Source organism: Tinamus guttatus, unplaced genomic scaffold (genome assembly GCF_059628265.1).
Source record: "Tinamus guttatus ecotype Peru unplaced genomic scaffold, ASM5962826v1 Tinamus_guttatus_pri_ptg000826l, whole genome shotgun sequence".
Lineage (NCBI taxonomy): Eukaryota > Metazoa > Chordata > Aves > Tinamiformes > Tinamidae > Tinamus > Tinamus guttatus.
In genome coordinates this window covers 101,272-121,279 of record NW_028289360.1, presented here as the reverse complement: position 1 = coordinate 121,279, position 20,008 = coordinate 101,272, and the positions used below count along the sequence as shown (strand labels likewise).

The following is a 20,008-nucleotide window of genomic DNA, read 5'->3' as shown; positions in this document are numbered from 1 at the left end:
ATCAGGACTACGTAATACCAATTATTACGCATTGAAACTTAAAAAAAAAAGAAAAAAAAAAAAGAAAAAAAAAGATTGAAATGGAGAGGAAGTGTTCCTTTATTTCCTTTATTTAGAATTTAAATTTTTCTTAGCACTCTTTCGGCAGTTGTGATTTATTCCAGAGGCCTATGAGAAGACCTTCTACAACAAAATGCTTCCATATAAATCCATGATACTGACTTTCACATGAGGTCTCTAGAGCATACACAGAAAAATGCCTTTACAGAGAGACAGTGCAGCACCACAGTGTGATTCTTGGATGTGTTTGGAGCACTTGTTTTCCAGTCACACAGTATATATTGTACTTAGACTCCCACCAGCCACAAAAACCAAATGACTGGTTTTCAGACTCTTGATGTTGACAGATATGTGAGATGGTCCTTCATTTACTTAAAATAAAGGCTAAAAGCTAAACACAAGTGAATGATGGAATGCTACAATTAATTTATTGATTAGCACTGTCTGAATCTTTTTTTCCTGGATATGCTAGTGATGGTCAGAATGATTACTTTCTTGATTTAAGAAGCACATAGTCTTTTCAGTGCAATATATTGACTCTGAATATGGAGAATGAATGAAAGATTGAAGCAAATCTCAGCATATACCTTTGACAGTTATCTGTGCTATTGCTTCTATAACACCAAGTGTAGACATAGCAACACAAGTATAGTTTGCCGACTGCCTGACATCATTAAGCTCAAGGACGTTCCTCCCTATTGGCATATCATCTTCAGGTGTCAAATCTTCTGCTCCTAGCATCCATTTCACATATGGCATTGGTGACCCCACCGCAACACAGGTGATATTTACACTCCCGCCAGGCATGATCTCATGATTGGTAGGGGGTATAGAGAACCTCGGTGGGACCCGTCGAACTGGAACAAAACACAGAAAAACGTAATAACATATACAAAAAGAGAAACTGAGTCTTGCATATAGACTACATGCAGTGTACAGACACAATTTAACATTTTAATGAATTATTATGATCTGCCAGAAAATATATATAAAAGAAATACATAACTAAACAAGAATATTGTCTGCACACGATGTGAATTATTCTATATTAACTTGAAGATATTACTAGGCACATTCACACAACAGCTGTTTCAGACCTATTAGGGCTCCACAGTTAACTAGCTATATACTAACAATACACAAACACCATGCAAAAGATACACACACACACACGCGCACACACACGCATGGGCGCGCGGGCACGCGCGCGCATACACACACACACACACATATATATGCATGTATTTCATAAGCGTATACATACATATATGCACAGAAAAAAACTGGAGGGTCAACAGCATGCTAGAGTTGAGTACCAAAACCAACTTCAATGCTGCGTACTTCCAGTTGATGTGAATAAATGTGCCAGGCCACATCGCCACATCACAGTCCTGGAACACATTGCCTACAGTACACTGAATGTGCAATTAGATTTGCTTTCAGACTCAAAAGTGGATGCAGCCTCAAGACCTCACACTAACACTGAAACAAACATAGAAAATATATATATATATAATTACACACAGATACAAATATATATATATATACATATATATACATATACATATATTTATATATATATGTAGTCACAGAAAAGGAACTAGACAAGGCCAGTACAAAGTACTGGATTTTTGTCATGCATGCAAGCAAATGGGAGAATTGACAGAGAACCATGCTGAGGAAAATGTTGGAGAGTAAAAATGGTGGGAAGAAAAGGAACTAAACTCAGAAAACATAATGGATGAGGAAAGAAAGCGTAAAAGAAGTGGAAATAGGATAGGCTGACAGAAACAGGAATTTAAGAGGAGGATAGAGTCTGAGGGAGAAGGAAATCAAATCAAGTTGAGGTGGTTAAAAAGCAACTGTTAGGCAAGGCCACTGGGAAAATAGCAGAACATTTAACACTCAGGATTCCACTGTGCTCACAATTAAGGAAAAGCAAAGTCAGCTATAAGGATCAATAATATCAGACATCTCTGCGTTGATAGTAAGGGGCAGCAGACCTTAAACACATAGCAGGACATTGCACTAACAGAATAGTTATTATTTAAGCAAACACAACACCGAGAAAATTACCAGGCAATAACAGATCAGTGTTCCTGCTTCAAATACTCTCAGTGGTGTGCGTGTGTGTGTGGGAGGCAAAGAGAGAGAGGTGGCTGAGAGAGGTAGGTTTGTATTTAGGCCTTTCATTGGAGAATGTACTTTAAACTGTATTTATTTGGGCTCAATAGAGGCTAATCATAGGCACGGCTTTAATTCAGCAAAAATAAAAGTAAAATAAAAGACTATGAGTGAGTAGAAAAAAAGAACAATAAACACCGTATTAGTCTGAAACCTTTCCAATGGGTTTAGTTAAATTTCTGTGATCTTCTATGGATTCAAAAGGGCTTACTGCGATGGCCTCATGAGTGAATGACAGGTAGAAAGGGAACAAGCAAAGAGCAAAACATGCCGTAAGCGGCCAATTCAGAGAGGCCACACAAAGCAAGCGGCAGGCAATGAGGAATTTGTTGTGTTGAACAGAATCCTTATAGACATAGGAGAGTTTAGTCTTCATGCTTGGGGTGTTTATAAAAGCGACTGCAAGAAACCATTCTTTGAGAAGCAGGCATCAGTATAAACAAGAAAATTAAAAGGGAAGAAAAAAGCAGGAACACTGACCAACTTTACCAGACACTAGTGTTAAAGCTAAAAAGGTTGCCATGCATCCAGGCTCATTCTCTCTTGTCATGCACAACAGTTAGATACTAGCACTCATCAAAAGCCATGAACAGGGCATTCTTCGCTTAAACGTAACATTAACTTAAAAAATGCCACAATGCTGCTACATTCATTTCATTTGTATTCTTTGTTATTGGTTTAATTAAGAGTTTTGTAAGGTGGGTAAAAAGTAAAAAACACACCAACCTTCTCGCAGCTCTGAGGGATGTAGGGGGTTTGATGCAGAACACAATGAAATGAGGAAAGGAGAAAAACAAGGGAAACACAGAGAGAGTAAAAAGGCCATATCAAGGCTTTCAACGGCTACTTGAACATCTCTACTCGTTCTAATTAAACCTTCCTACCTCATCTTGAAAAGTTAGCATTTTTTCCACAGCTACAACGGTGTTAGAAACAATAACTAGCATCATTTTGAAATTTTGCTTTGGATAAAAAGGTATGCATGCCTCATGCAGTACAGGAAAATCAGTACGTTGGAGAAGAAAAATAAAAAAAAAAAGGATCAAATAGCTTTCCAGGGATGTTGCAACGAAGAAACCTTTTTTATTTTTTATTTTTATTTATTTTTTATTTTTTATTTAGCCAAAAGACTTAGAACATACCAAACAGAACAAGCTGTTTGAAAAATGAGCTCTGACAAAAATTTCAAAATCAAGCTAGGTATTTTTGGTAAGCTCATCTACCCTACATTGCAATTTACAGCTGCTTATGTTTTCAGCCCTATTTCCCCCACCCATCCCTTTATATTGTAAACACACACACATATATGTATACATATGTATGTACGTATGTATGTATGCATATAGCTAACAAGTTACAGCCTTTATTGCACAGAAAAAATCTACAGCTGCTGGAAATACTGCCCGAAAGAAAGTCCTTCTTTCTATTTAAACCAAAGACATATTTTCATAAGTTAAAAAAATTAACCATTTCTACTACTTTACAGATGAAAGTAATTGCTTCCTTTTTAATCATGCCTGTTACACAGACAGCTCATTTTTTTAAAAGATATTGCCAATTAACCACTATTCTGACACATGCTACACTCACAAGTCTTACACTAAAGTTAATAAATATATATATATATACATACATATATATAAAGAAGATATAGAAAAGAAGAAAATACAGTCGTGCTCTGCATAAACGTTATTTTATAGTTAGAAGCTTGTCCTTTGCAATTAAGAAGCAGAGATCAGGTAGGCATACACCTCAATGCCTTGGGTTACACTCAGAGCTGATTAGTAGCACACCGAGCAGTCACCTCAGGAGTTTGAAAGAAAAGAAAAGAAAACAACAACAACAACAAAAAAAACAGTAACAGAAAATAAATGCAAAGCACATTCTAACCCAATGCAGGAAAAATAGAAGTCAAGATGTAAAAATATAAATATACTTACAAACCTTAACCCACAGGATAGACTGGACTCAAGAGTGCTTAAAAAAAGCAAAACAAATCCCAACCCTTTCTTCTACATTTTAAAATATATTTTGCTACTGACATATTTACCATGGCATTTGATTTTTACAGTGGTAACTGCACAGATCCTGAGAGTATCTTATCAGCCCTGAACCTGAATGAAACGTGGATGTCAGGGTTATGTCATTCCTACCTCTGACATATAGATTGGCAGGGGCAGAATAGCGTGTACCCGCACTGTTGGTTGCAACACATTCATATTTGCCTTGGTCAGATTCTTCACTGAGTTCAATTTGGAGAGCACCTGTATACATATAAAATACATTGCCAAAGAAACAGTCAGAGAAGGCTTTTTGTAACCATAACAATATACCGCTTAACAATATGAAAAGCTTGTATGCGAAGGTCCACTCAACGTCGGTTCACTTTCTTGCTAAGGTGCACAGACAGAAAATGATGCAATGAAAAAAACAAAGAGATTATTTTTTTCACATCATCAGTGCTAGCACAGGAAAACAATTTTCATTTGGCAAAACAACCCCTCTCTAAACAATACGTTCTTTCCTAGACCATTAAAATGAAGATGGGTGAGACTGCTTCAAGGAAGAATGGCTTTTAAATTAAACAAAAGAGATTAAGTATTTGGGTCATTATAGATTTTTGATTTTTATTTTATTGCTTTGATTTTGTAACAAAAGTAGTACAAAAGGTGGTACTCGCAAAAAAGCAGGACAGGCTTCAAGAACTCTTCTGCTGAAGAAAGCCAAAAATGTGCAGCAAGAACCAAAAAGGCTGCTTGAAGTGAAAAAAAGAAACCACATTAGTTATTTATAATTATCAAAATATTCTCTTAAAGAAACAAGACTCCCTTAAGACATGCAGATTGGTAAGAAAAGAAAGACAGTTTTCCACAACTTACAATCTTAAAGTACGCTTGCTGAAAAACAAAGAGCAGTTGAATTAGAAGATAAAAATGTTAAAAAGCATGGTCTATGCCAACAAGGAAGAACCAACCAACCACTGCTGTGGACCATAGAAGGGCCCCCCCCTCAGACACCCATCAAAATCCACAAGTGGGATTAGCAGTGTGGTGTCACAAAACCCAAAAAAAATACAAAACAAGAATTACAAAAGAAGTCAACATTTTTGCCAAAGTATCAAAAACCAACAATACCACATACCACCAAGAATTAGTCATCAACCTTTCAGTTCCAAAGCCTGTAGATTAGAAGTTCCAAAAATCCAGAGATGAGATAACTCCAAGAAAAAGAAAACCAAAAAAAAAAAAACAACAAAGGAGGAAAAAACATTTCTGCAATCTTGTAGGGGGGGAAACGGTTTTCAACTTTATGAAGTTAAAAGAAAAAAAAGCATTGAAGAAGAAAGAACAAAAACAAAAACCTTATTTGAAAGATAAGATAAAAAGAAGGTAATCCATGTTGTCTTCTGCATGTCTGCTACTGTTCTCCAGACCATCTTGGCTTTGGTCCAGGACAAGAACAGCTAAGGAAGAAAAAAAATGATCTTTTTTTGCTCCAGTTGGACAAAAAAAAAAAAGAAAAAGAGGAAGGAAAAAAAAGAAAAAAGAAAAAAAAAAAGAAGAAAAAGAAGAAAAAGAAGAAAAAGAAGAAGAAGAAGAAGAAAAAGAAAAAAGAGGGACAAATGGTACGCTGTGACTGGGCTATGGCCAGAAGACCAGGATATGCTTTCTTTGAAGCATATCACAAATTAAATTATCATTTCTTTATTTTTTTAATGAACAAACAAAAAAGGGAAAGGAAAGGGGATTGGGCAGAAAGAAAGGTCACAATATGAGAGTCACTGATCATAACCAAACTGGACAAAGGAAAAAAAAAATAAGATGATGAACATTTCTGTGTTTTTTTTTTTTTTTTCTAAAAAAAAAAAAAAACAGGACAAACATGAGATGGATGAAAGGACAGAAAGAATGAGTAAGATCATTCTGTGAACGTTAGTTCAGCACTCTTACCTCTTATTGGTGTACCACCTGGGTGGATAATATGAATGCAAATAAGATTAGAAAGAAGAAGCATTAGTACGAGAAGAAGGAGGCTAGGGCTTTGGAAGAAGAATCAAATTAGATTTACAGAATTAAATAAGGTCTTAAGAGAAACTTTTACTATACTGTTAAAACAGGAATATATTAGATAGTATTATCAGGTTATAAAAGCAAGTTGCATTGTACCACAAAGGGCAAAGGCTACAATTGGCTGCACTGCCATTCTCAGAGTAGCCTCTGAGCTCTTACGGGTTTGGTTATATTGGGTTAGATATATATTGAATATCCCTCAAGTACTTAAAGGAAACTTCACAATACTGTACTTATTACATAATTTGGGAAAATACTGGATATTCTATATTCTATTTAAATATATATATATATATAAAATCTATATATATATAGAAAGAGAGGATACACTGAAGGTTATCTGGAAACAAACACTGTAGTTTAGGCTGGATTATGGCATTTACTGTGCTACATCTATGTGATAAATGTGTATTGTCTCATCTAGGTGTTGCTAGTACTGATACGACAACATTTCTGTGGAGGTGTGCGTGTGCGCCACTAAAAGGATCTGGTGACTACACTGACTGTTAGTAAAATGCATGCCATGCATTTTAAGAATAATAATAGTAATCATAATATAATAATAATAATAATAATCTGAATATGGAAATTAGTGGGGTGAAGTGCGCTTCAGAACTAAGCACTTACCAATAGATTCTGGAGATTTAAATACGGAGAGAAGAAAGACAGCATAAAAATATTATTATATTCCTTATAATTTGGTACAAAGTTTTCAGTTAAAGCTTTATATACTAAATCACTATGTTACATGTGAAAAATTAATTCTTAATTTACATTAACAGAAGGTTAATTTACACAGTTCTGCTGACAACAAGCAAAGAGTCAGTTAACAAGACGATTTAACATCACAGGACAGGTCAAAAGCTGAGAATTTTGGGAAGACACGTGATTAAACAACTTAGATTCTACAATGATATCTACTACAATTGCCAAAGACAAAAGTTCATTATATCCCCATTATATTACTTAGGGATAAAGTTTAAGCTTTATAAATTTAGAGGCTTTTTGTTTTCATTTTTTGTTAATCTAAAGAGAGCAAAAGAATAAACTAGGGTGGGAGGAGAGTGAAAGGACTGCTAGGGAGGTCCAAGGGGCAAAGAGAAATAGAGCAGCAAAAGCTGGATTCTACACCAAAAGCAGGCTTCTGTAGATCCAGACAACATAGGATTTGTAAAGCTTTGCATGGGCGCGCACTACTGTGGCTAAATGTGTGGAAAAATGCTCAGCCAGAAAAACAAATAAAAACAAAAACAAAACAAATCTTAATTCCAAAGGTTACCCAAGAATTTCTTTTCCTTTTTTTTTTTTTTAATTTCCTTTTTTTTAAAAAAAAAAAAGATATAATTGTGCAGGGGAAAAAGTATTGTGTTTTATGTACTTGTGAGAGGAAAGAAGATGTGTCCAAACTGTCTAATCTTTGGTGGAGTCAAATGTGGAAAAGACAGCACAAAACACATTTAAAGTTTTAATTAAAGTGTCTAATATGCAGGTTTTGGTTTTGATGAACATAACCATTGGCACTCCTTGCAATATCTGAATGAAGTCCAATGTTGAAAGAAATTTGTTAAAAAAAATTAAAAGGAAAGAAGAAAGAAAGAGGAGAAAATGGATCTATCAAGTACTGCAAAAAGCAGTAAAGAAAAAAATTACCAAAAAGTACAGTCACAGCAGTGAGCAATGTGGAGTAAACAGAAGCTGCAAAACACACTGACAGACTCTAGAAAAGGCTATGACAACATCACAGACATGGACAACACACTCAGTAACACAGAAAAGAGAGGAGGAAGAGAAATTATTACCTATAAATAAAAAAAATTAAAAAGGAAAGAAGGAAAAGAAAGAAAAGGTGAGAGAGAACAACTCTGGGCGTTAGTGGAAACAGTAACAAGACCCTACCTGATCGTAACTGCTTGATGCGGCCGTTGTTGTTGCTTGTGTCGACAGGTAGGAAATCCTTGAACCAAGTTATTTCAGGATCAGGATTGCCACTGGCTGCACATAGCATAGTAGCTGTACGAGTCCGTTCAACCACCTTCAGCTGTGGACCCATATCAATGGTGGGGAAACCCCTGGGAATCTGATCCTCTGCAAAACAAATGCACGATTATGCAGGATTTCATTTTAGCTTTCTAGTGACTCCTGAAAAGCCTGCCTGCCTGACTGTTTATCGTGAAAACAACCCCTAGAAACAACCAATATTCAAAGAATTGAGGTAAAAACAGACCCTCAGGCAGTATTTTGGTCACTTACAGTGGTCCACATGTCGATACAAAATGAAAGCTCCATAAAACAAGCAGATTTTAGAATTACTTATACAAACTTTACAATTAGCTATAAAATGAATTGAAACAGCTTAGACTCTCCATATTGTGAATATTCATTTGATTTCCACTAAAACATTATTTTTTAACCAAGATGTTGCTTGGTAGTATGTGGAATAGTGTGAAAAATTCCCTTCTTCCTGTCAGATAAGCACAACAAGAAGCATGACGATGCATCTGGGATCTCGCCCAGAAATCAGCTAGTACTTTTGTTTTTTCACAAAATACCTATCTGTTGTTGGTCTTAACATTTAACATGTGTGTTACGGGCATCAATGACGGATAACAATGCTTTACAACCCCAGAGAAGTACTGTGAGTGTGAAAGTATTTCGAGTTTGCAAACCACTGAGATAACACAGACTTTGTGGCTATGCAAGTATCAAACTTCAGCGCTTTTAAGTCAATACAGTTATGTTAACCAAATCACTCTGTTACAGTCAAAAACACTTGTCCTAGTGTTGTCAATAGTGAAATATCACCTTGAGAAATACTGAACAACTGCAATTAGCCCTCTTAGAACCACTCATTCTAGCAGGTAAGACGAGAAGCACAGGAAGAGTTATTTCATGTCAACTTTCTTTGCATGGAAACTGCATGATCTTTATAAATAATGTCAGGGAAGTCTCCAGTTTTTTTGAAGAAGGTGTAGCAAGAAATTGTACCCAACTTGCTTTGCAGTCGCCAGGGACATAAACAGACTTAAAATAAATAAATAAAAATTGCTCTTGTATAGTCAGCCTAGCTCCCTGTAAGCCTGCTTTGCTCATCACAGCCAGTATCTCTACCAATCAGTGGTAAGTGTCAAATGCTTCACTAGCTATAGGCTCTTCTCAAATTAATGTACATTACAGATCCATTTATAAACACGAAGTCTTTACTTTGGGCAAAACTGACAAGATTTGACTTGTGACACAGATTAAGTGTTTAAATGCATTTTCACGACCTTTCGTTTCTTAGCTCCTAAAGAACACTCCTGAGTCCCTTTTGCAGATACACAAGTACACAACAAAGATAATCTATGTTGCATACTAATGAGATGGAGTAATAATGAGCTTTCTTTTCTTATTTTTAATAAGGGTAATTAAATTCCATCGGTCCCCCTTATGCATAGAACCTATTAGAATGAATGCTCTTCATTAAATTTTCATGAGAAATATCACAATGTAACAAATTCAAATACCCAGAACTGTTGTACTTTGACAGTTGTGGCTTATTTCCAATCTGGCTTTCAGGTATTTGGCAATAAAACCCAAAATTCAACGTAAAATGGACTGGGGAAAAAATGGAATTTCTAATTGGAATGCTTATCTCAGTGGATTTCATTTTTAAAATGTTAATTGCTTTTTTTCCCCCTAAATTTATTAGTGATTTGTATAAAACTGTCCTTACAGTTTCATGACACCAAGTTTGACAGATCACCAAACACACTGTGCAACAGAGTTGAGCATCATATCAATGAGCAACCGCCTCTCAGCCACAGTAATAGAGAAAATAAGTATCACAAATTTGTGATATATTGGTAGTTTTACGATTTTACACAAGGTGAAAAGAAAAATATTTTCTACTACTCACTAATAAGCTTATTAGGTTCTAAATTGCAGTATATACCACTGTTTCATATGAATATTCAGTTGTAGTGAATTAGTTTCTAATTCATCCACAATTTAAATCAGACTTGACCTCAACACCATTTGATACTGTCATTTTGAGAGGCCAGCAAAAGGCAGATTACTTTGTCCTTGTGCTTAGTGAGTCGGATATGTAAGCATATTTCGTTTAGAAAGACAGATACAATATGGCTTTATCTGAATCTGTTGGGCATTAGGTGTCTTACCATGAGTCACTATGAATGCTACATTTCTTTGTAGGTATTAAAGCTATTCTAGCATCATTTCCAATTGCTGGGAGAGCTCTATAAATTCAAAAAGCTACATGATCTAAACTATAGATTAAGGCAAAGACTGCTTACCCTTACAAGAGTATTATATGAAACTGTATTTCTTTGTTTTCTAATAGGGTTGTTCTTGGAAGGTATTTCTAAACCTCCTATTCATGCCTCAGTCTGTTTGCTCATATGTAGAAAAAAATTATCTGAGACTTTTACCTCTATTGCAAGTTATGTCGAAGTGCTTCCCTTCTCAGCTACAATTATGGACAAAGCACTTTAATCTCTATTGCCAAAACATAATTTAGTGTGACGTTGCACCTGGGTTAGAGCTCAACTTGCCTTCACCAAAATACAACATTATTTACACTAGTGGCTCAAACTCAACTTGTGCATAAGTAGTAATTTTGAAGATATGGCATTTTAGAATATCGTCATTTCAACTTAAATTAGGATGTATCAAAAAGAAGCGATACAAAAAAAGAAGACTTAGTTTAATTGGGTTTCTGTATTTTTCTTTGTTTTACCTGAAAATTCTGTTTTCAGCACAGATTTGTTCAATAACACACTATATGTTTTGCTGACAGTGTACAACTTAAAATTTTCACAAAAGGAAGTCTGCCCAGAGCTCCTTTTCTAGTGGCAAGTGCAAACATGGTATTCTCAATAATTGTAATTTCTGTAGCACAATTATTTTCTTTTCCTTCCCCCTCTCCTGTATTTCTACACTGCAATCACAAGATGACCCCATTCTGAAGGTTGTTATCTTGCCTGAAATCATGCACTAAAAGAACTAATATATTTTTCTATAGGACTGTTTTTAATGATTCCAATACCTAAGTGCACCAGCTACAGAGGATTCTCCTCCTCTTGGCCTACAGATTGTTCCCTTATCAGAGCTCCTCAGAAGAGGCAGTTATTAACAGTAAAAGGTAGCATCAGAAATAATCAGAAAATACTGAATTGAATCCAGCCATCATCTGACTACGTGTCCCTAAAGCAGAATCTATAAAGCATATACCTAGATGAATATGCTGTAAGATGTAGTCGAAAGGAGTAATTCTCACGTAGCATGTGTTTGAAAATAATGCATTATCTAACAGGAACCATCAAAAGTCAAGGGTATACTAAGATGTTAAGGAAGTTTCTTCACAGATTGTGTGAATCAAGGAAAAAGAAACAGCTTCCAATTTCATCACTGAAGATAGATAATTTCAAAATTTCAGGCCTTAAAAATACATGTCCAAAACTTCTCCAGGTACCTCAGGAGCCTTTGAAAAATCATTTTTTCCAAACTTCCCAATGGATATGGTTTTTTTAGATACCCTAGAAAATATTCTTATGAAAAAAATCAGGAGACAGTAAGGCTTAAAACCTGTGGTAGTAAAGGTAGAAGGAAAAAATAAATAAATAAAAGCAAGTCTTGAAACGCCTCTTTATCTTTAATCTACCCAGCCATATAACACTGGGCAAAGAAAGAGCAACACAACCAACTTTTCCCCATACTTATGACACAATGCTTTCCTGACATTTTGAATATTTTTTCCTGATCATGACTAGTCTGTGATGGAAATAGGAAGAGTGGCAGCTTTTAAAAACAGATTCAGCTTTAAAACCTTGATTTCTCTATGCCTACCTTGCTGATTGTCCCTGACAATCTGAGGAATTCAGAATGCTATGAGTATTTTTCTCACTTAAGATATATTTGTGCTTTGCCAGGAAGGCAAGGTAGTAACACCAGGGTATAGGTAGATGGTTGATAAGAAGCAATGGTTGATAGCAAAACAGATACATATCCTTCCCCATTAACTATGTGTACATGTTTCAGAATAGATGCACTGACCCATAGTTTAATCTGTGTAACTTAAGATAGTTCTGGACTGTATCCAGTATTTTACTGTGCCTTTCAAAAATGTTCCCTTATGTGAATCAATTACTCAAGATTCACTGATGGCTTTGCTACTGGCAAATTTTAGTCCTTCTGCAACTCATAGAATAAAAAGGCACACATGGAGTCTTCTCAGAATAAACTATAGATACTGAAGATAAATTGCTGCAATAAAGTTTATTATTTCAAAGAACAGTGTAAATAAAGCTTTTATTTTCACTATTCCAGATGGCAGCAGCATATAATTTGTCCTGTTTTGACATCATGACCATATTATTCAAAATCATTCTTCCTGCAATTTAACAGAGCACAGGATTGAAAACAGTAAAATAAAAAGGAGGGGGTGGGCGGGGATGAGAAGAGTAAAATCAAGATTTTGCAGCAAAGTTAGTATTCCGTACTACTGAGTTAGTATTCTGTGCTAGTATCGCACTAAATACGCATACAAATAAAATAAAAACTACAAATGAAGCAGTTTCTAATTATAAATAAGAGAGTAACTTGGATTGAAATGATTTAAAGAATCAGAAATTTGCCAGTTAATAAACATTATTCCTACTGAAATAATTTACAAAGTAAAATTCTGCCAAAAAAGAATAATTATGAACACACTATAAATTCTTTTTACGGGCTCTTCTGTTCAAAATTATTATATTCAGATGGATACTTTAACTTAGCTGTGCTTGCTATAAATAACTGCAAGAAGGTAATAATAACTGCACTAGAGGAAAAGGATAGGTATCCACAGGGATTTATCTTAAATTTCAAACAATTATATTACACAACTAAAGGAAATTGGATAGTGACAAGATGATCTGCTAACATTTGCCAGATATTCAACACAACACAAGTTGTCCACACCACCTGACTGAAACACATACATTAAAAAAAAAAAAAAAAAAAAGCTTCACATATTGAAGGGGTGGACCAAGCACTTTCGATGAAAAAGAAAACAATTTGTTTGATAGCTCTGTATGCAACTATCCCCCAAATTGCAAAATAATGTCTATATATAACAGAACACAGAGTCACTCAGACTGAATTAGCATTCGTATGAGTGTTGAGGCAGCAATTTCACATTGCATTAAGTCAGTTGACATTCACTGTTATTAGCATTTTGCCTTAAATAAGTCCTCTGTTTTAATAAATGAGTACATTGAGTCTTTGATATTAGTTATCTTTAGGAAGAATACAAAAATATAAAAGGAATTTGTACTTTCTTTTGCCAGTTCTCAACATGTGCTGAATTAAAGACTATGTAAGGCAAGCTCTTTTCTATGAGGCCTGTCTCTCATACCAATAGCTCTCATTTAACAATTAAACACTGAACAACAAGGATTAATATTTGGAAAGTCATAATTTAGGCTTCAACATAAGGTCTCACATTTGTGCTCAGCAGAAGTCTTGGTTTGCAGCAAAACATTATCACTAGAATGTTGTAAGCTCAAATTTGGGCAAGCCCGAACCTTTGGTTACCTCTGTATTGCTCACTGGGAAAAGAAAGGTGAATAGAAAAGGCGACATCTCAAAAGATGAAGAGAATTCTTCATCCTTCTTACGGGCCAGAGTTATGATAATGATAATGAAAAAAAAAAAAAAAAGAAGAAAAGGAAATAAAAAGCAGAGAAAATGTGAAGTAGTGTTTTAAGTGCATGGAATCATACATTTACAGAAAGATAATAGTAAATCTCCACACATACAGATATGGCATACAGCATGCCACATATTGTCATACAGAAATTCACAGAAATCCAACTACATGCATTTTGCATTGGAGAATAACATGTAAAAGCACAGCAAAGGAGAGTGATATAAATTTTCATGATTACCATTCCTAATTTGAGCCCTAGTTTCCAGACAGGGTTAGGATTAGGATTGCACTAAATCAGAGTTAAATTGGGGTTTGCCAAGAATGCGGATTAAGAGAGGGCATGATTGCTCTATCTAACCCAGTTTTTTTAACATACTAATATCTGCATTTTTATTTCCCTTTAATTTCATTTATACCAATAAAGGGGAAAAAATACAACAGTGTCATGACGGCAGCCTTGTCTATAATCTTAGATTTTTCCCACCACATAGATTTATGGTGCAGGTAAGTAGTGAGACCAGCAACATATTCATATGTGCATAAAGCCCTTTTCTCATGGCAATAGTTGGAATACGAAGTTTGGTCTAGAATACATATTCAAAAGGTATTTTTTTATTCTTCTTTTCTTTCTACTCAGTAATAGTCTACGTTAAAATACTGATATTAATAAATTCTTATAACAGCTTTTATTAGTAATTATATCAGATTGTTAAGCACTAACCAACAAATATCACACTAATGACATACTTATTAGAACTGAAAAAATAAAGAGCTAATACATGTTTTTTCTTGCTTCACCAAAGAGGATGATATAAAAAGTAAGAGATGTGTCTGGCAGAGGAGTTGTCTATTTCTCCTTCTTCTCTCTTCTTTTGAACTATATGCATTATCTATCTATCACAAACCTAAAAGAAGGATAAAGCAACCCAGGATAGTTGAATGGATTGGACTGCCTTAGGAGATTCTTGTGGTAACAGCTGGTGATTGCAGCCATATCTTCCACTGATTTTACACAGGTTTCAGATACAATGTATTATTAATTCTGTAATTTTATCGAATACTCTTCTGCAACCTAAATGCTTCATAGCCCAAACTGATAACTATAAACTATATTGACTGCATTAACATCACAGCTGCAAAATTCAAGTAGGTAGCAACGGAACTTTAGTGGAGAAACCATCCAATTTGCTTAAATCTTGTTTTCCTATTAGAATAATACTATCTTTCTGCATATCTGCTCCACGTCAAACTTGTGTATTTTGGAAAGAGAAAGATCTTCCTTTTGATAAGGAAAAGGGATAAAGGAAAAGGGAAAGATATCCCAGAATATCTCTAAGAGTTTCATCGCTTAGGAAAGAGAAATGAAGAATAAGGATGATGAAATTGTATCCCTTAAGCCTTAGTCAAAGATGCTGGGGTCATAAGCAGCAAGTTATTATGTAGGGCTATGCATTCCAAGTATTTTTTATGGAGTCTGGTATGACAATTCACCAATTCAGATATAGAGATTTAGATAGAACTGTAGTATTTCAATAAACAGCAAAAATAACGATAAAAGCCAATTGAAAACAAACAAACAAAACAGTTCTAATGCTAAAGAGAATGAGGAAAAAGAGAGATTAGATATATTTTCAAGCCAGACAAATAATACTGGAAAAGCTCAGCTGAAGTGGATGTCCTATAAAACTCAGTATTATTTAGCACTACACTAACAATACAAAATATTAAGTTTTTCTAACTGTAATGCAGCTTTCATTTCCACTGGACTGAAGAGCATATTTGAAATTTTTATAATGGTCCCCTGACCATAAATAGGTGACTCTGACACAAATATCAATACATACTTTAGAATGTATCACTCCATTCTCATTGTTTGGCTTGTTTTTTTCCACCACTGTGAGTGTTTTCTATAATTTAAGGAGATGTATGGATGAAGTAAGAAAGAGTAAGACAGCACTGCTATATCCTACATCATGCATTTCTAATATTTTTGATATAAAGACAAAATCCAAAATACTATCACTTGACAAAATACACAAAATCTTTGACTTTGTTGGAATTTTTAACAGGAGCAATAACTGCTGGACAACCGAATTTCTCTTTTTAACTCCTTTAGAGTGAGGCTCTTGCCATGACCTGGCCACTGGGGGAATGGGTGTACACTTGTCCTAACCCTCCACCCTTCTGAATATGAGACATAGATGTCTGTTATTTCTCTTTCTGTCTATGAAAACATTCCCTCTGTCCCACAGGTATCATGAAGATGCCTATGTAGCTGCAAGAGCTCAAGTTGGGCCCAAGAGAGCAAAATGAGAGAATGAGCCATAGCTGTATCAAGGAGGTGTCAAGATGAGGAAGTTGTAGGTATTTTCTTACATGAGAAACTAATCAATTTTCTTCTCCTCTAGAAGAGATGGACCTAAGAGCTTTCTGTGTAGAAAAAATTGCAAAATATTACTTAAAAAGCAAAAGTGCAACTCATGCTTTTTCACAATTCTCTGTCCAAGTTTGATAATTACTACTCTCTGATAAATATTCTTTATTGGTGATGGGAGTTATATAGAGATCCATCAGATCTTCACATAGTAGCTCACAGAATACCTGTGGCTTGAAATATGTTTTACATAACACCTGTTTTATATGGCATCCATTCTTAAAGCTTAGAGAAGAAAATGTATTAAAGGTTTTCTTCCCAGAGAAGACTCACGGAGTCATGATGTCACAACCATAATTCTGCACAAATAAATGTAAGTAATTACATCCTACTACAGATTAACAACATTTCCTGCCACCCAAATAAGAGCAGAATAATCAGCCTGAAATTTCTACCTGCAATTTTGCTGCTGCCAGAGTAAAGTAAATGGAAGCAGATTGGAATTTAACACATTTCACATTTAATAGGAAACACAGTTGTTGTAGATAATAATGTTTGTATTCTGTGTTATCGTGCACAGAAAAACATTCATTATCCAGGCATGCTTTCTAGCGGGAGAGTAAGTAAGTAAGTCCAGCAGAGGTCCACCTGCAGAGGGTGAGGGAGCAGTCAGGATACCACAGCTGCCCCTGCCTGATCCATGTGAACGGGAACTTGTGCTGGGAACCACAGAGCTGCTGTAGAGCTACAGCAAACTGCTTATGAGCAGGCTCAACAGGCACCCTGGAAGAGCAAGGGTGAGAGCAACACTGCAGACATGACTTTTGTATACTTATCTAGCAGCAACAGCTAACATTATTCATGGAACTGTAAATGCAGAATGATGAGGGGATAAATTTGTATCATGCCGAATGCAGAATAAAACAGGATTTACCCAGCTCTGCTATAATTCCCTTTCAATTTATTCTACTAATTGCAGCACAACATTATATTGCCAATAATCTGAGGCAAGGTCTTGACTTTTTCACGTGCCTTAAAGCAGAAAATTAACATGCACTGATATGAGAACATGAATCACTGGTGATGCTGGCAGTGGAACATCGGGATTCCCTAAGTACAAAAAAAAACTTTATGAAATACAGTACATAGAGGCTGAGATTTGCAACTGAAATACTTAAACCTAGGAAGAATAGTAGAATTAGGATCTGAAAGACAGACAACGATAAATCCTATTTCCTTTGTTTGAGAGTTTTAATCTTTTCTATTTAACAGTATTTCTGACTGTCTTTTTCTTTGTCAGCAAAGACTTAAAGACAGAAAAAAACAGCCTAAAGCAGAGAAAACACAAAGATAAATGCTTCATATTTCACGGTACTGCATGAGAATCATTCCTACATGATCCATACACTTTACAGTGCACAGTGTCACTGGATCTATTTGAAATAATAGCCTTCTTTTAACTGGAAGCATTATTTGAAAATTATTATTTTTAACAGGCATTCAGAATATGATGTGGAAAAAAATGATTTTTTAACTGTTCTACACTCTGAGATCAAGCTCACATCTATAAGCCCATCATAATTATTTAAAATACTAATGAAATTCAGTAGTACCTCTCAAAAATATAATGAAGTCAAAACCAGTGATGGGCAGCATAAAATGAAATTCATTACATTCTACATTCAGAGTGAATATCTTCTAACTATGAAAAAAAATATCTTCAACGATATCTATAAGCATTTGCTTAGGGCATATTAACTTGATTTAAGGAGAGGATAGGTAGGCGTCTCTTCTTCAAATTTTATTTTATTATTTTATTTTATTATTTTGCCACCAACTTTTATCTAGCTGATCAAACCTGATCATAACAATGATCATAACAAAGTTGAGACTTTTGTTTTTTCTCTTCTCTTTTTTTGCTTTTCTTTTTCTTTCTTTTTTTCTTTTGAAGTCCTGTCTCCAACTGAAAACGACCAACCGCTAATATAAGTATATGAAATCCTGTTGGTATAGTACCAACATGGACATAACGACCTGGCTATTCTGAACAGTTGAAGGTCGTGAACCTAGACAAGAGTGCTAGAGCAAAGCGCAAACAATTCTATGTGACTGCCACAAGAAGGAGGAGCGGACATGTCAGGTGGTACAATAACTATAGGAAGGATTAGAAGGAAAAAATTCATGTTAGAAAATATTTGCGGTTGTTGTGTGAAGTACTGATAATGAAATCAAACAGCTGTGGAGAGTCAACTCCTAGCTTCTAACTAACACAGGAGAACAGACTGAGCTTAGCATAGTATTGCATGTGTCAGGTACATAAAAAGTCAGTATAAGCACAAATAAACAACTTCCATGTCAACTCTGTGTACACGTGTTTCTATGTAATATGTTGTATGACATAGGTACAGATGAAGAATACCTTGAAAACAAAGACATCAGCGAGGGCTTTTGTTCCACAGAAACAAAAAGGTGGTTGACAAGGGAACAGGAGCTAGATTTGATTTCAACCATGGAACTGGTTTTATTAGTAATAAAAGTCATCATCAGTTTTGTAGCTAAATACAAAACTCATTTCTTTCATGGAAAAGAGACCAAACTATTTTTCTGTAGGCTAGAGTGTTATGAAGGAAGATTATTATGTTTTCCCTTTGAAAGAGTAGGGAGCATGGTAAATATTGAAGTAGCTAAGAATTCTTTCCGGAAGCTAAAAGAATGTATAGCAATAAAACCTTTACTTTGGTTGTATTTGTATTACCTCAAGATGACTTAAAAATGAAAATAAACATGCTAAAATCCATGCTAAAAGCTTCCACTTTTATTTTATTAATGCATTAAAATACCCCTTGACACAGATTTACAATGGAACTTGTTCTGAGTATTAACTCTAACAGCAAAAAAGAAATTATATTAAAAGCAAGTTGTGTGCTTTTTGTTTTTCAGTAACTTCCAGTTCCTTTGTCACATGAGGAAAACATCTTCCCAATCTAGAGCTAGGTTTGTTTTGCACTCTTGCTCTGCGTACCATGCCCTGAAATCAGCTTTCCTAGACTGTCTACACTGATACTTAAACACGTTCTGAAGAGGATGTTTCATAACTTCTAATATGACACATCCATGCTCTCCTATTATTTCAGAATACGATGAGGTATATGAACATAAACACTGTTATTTTCAATACTCTATCATAGCATCTAATTTCTCTGAACTCATCAACAAGTTACCTTAAAAGAGCAGAGCTTGGAAAAAAAAAAAAAAAAGGAAAGAAAAAAAACTCTTGATTTTTAGGCCTGGAAAATCTCTGTAGTTTTTCAATGCACAGGAATATCTTTCCCAAGTTTTATTAACAAATTATAAGCCCCAGATTTTTCCAAATAAATATGAAAGTTATTATATACTTTTTTTTTTGGTGTTTAGTAGCTGTTTGTGCACGTGTCAGGACCTGCCTCTAAGACCCTAAGGCCCTAACACCATGGCTGCAGATTTTCTTCACGGAAAACACCTGAAAAAAGAGTCTCAAAATTACTGTAAGTGCTTAGAAACTACTGTGAAGGAACCAGTGAATTCCTAGACCTCTTTTGCTAAGTTTTGTGAACAAACTTAGGCAATCCATCCTTCCAAAAAAGGATAAAAAAG

At 35.1% G+C, this 20,008-nt stretch overlaps 1 protein-coding gene across 1 annotated transcript in view; it reads right to left on the bottom strand.

Moving 5' to 3' along the window:
• Window positions 1-20,008, bottom strand: part of LOC148591415 (receptor-type tyrosine-protein phosphatase delta-like) — a gene marked incomplete at both ends in the record, with an annotated part of 95,050 nt that overhangs the window by 15,577 nt on the left and 59,465 nt on the right. Inside the window, 4 exons of the mRNA XM_088537615.1 lie at window positions 648-917; window positions 4,398-4,508; window positions 6,195-6,212; window positions 8,211-8,399. Of these exons, the coding sequence (XP_088393741.1) occupies window positions 648-917; window positions 4,398-4,508; window positions 6,195-6,212; window positions 8,211-8,399 (588 nt within the window). The remainder of the gene's footprint in view (window positions 1-647; window positions 918-4,397; window positions 4,509-6,194; window positions 6,213-8,210; window positions 8,400-20,008) is intronic.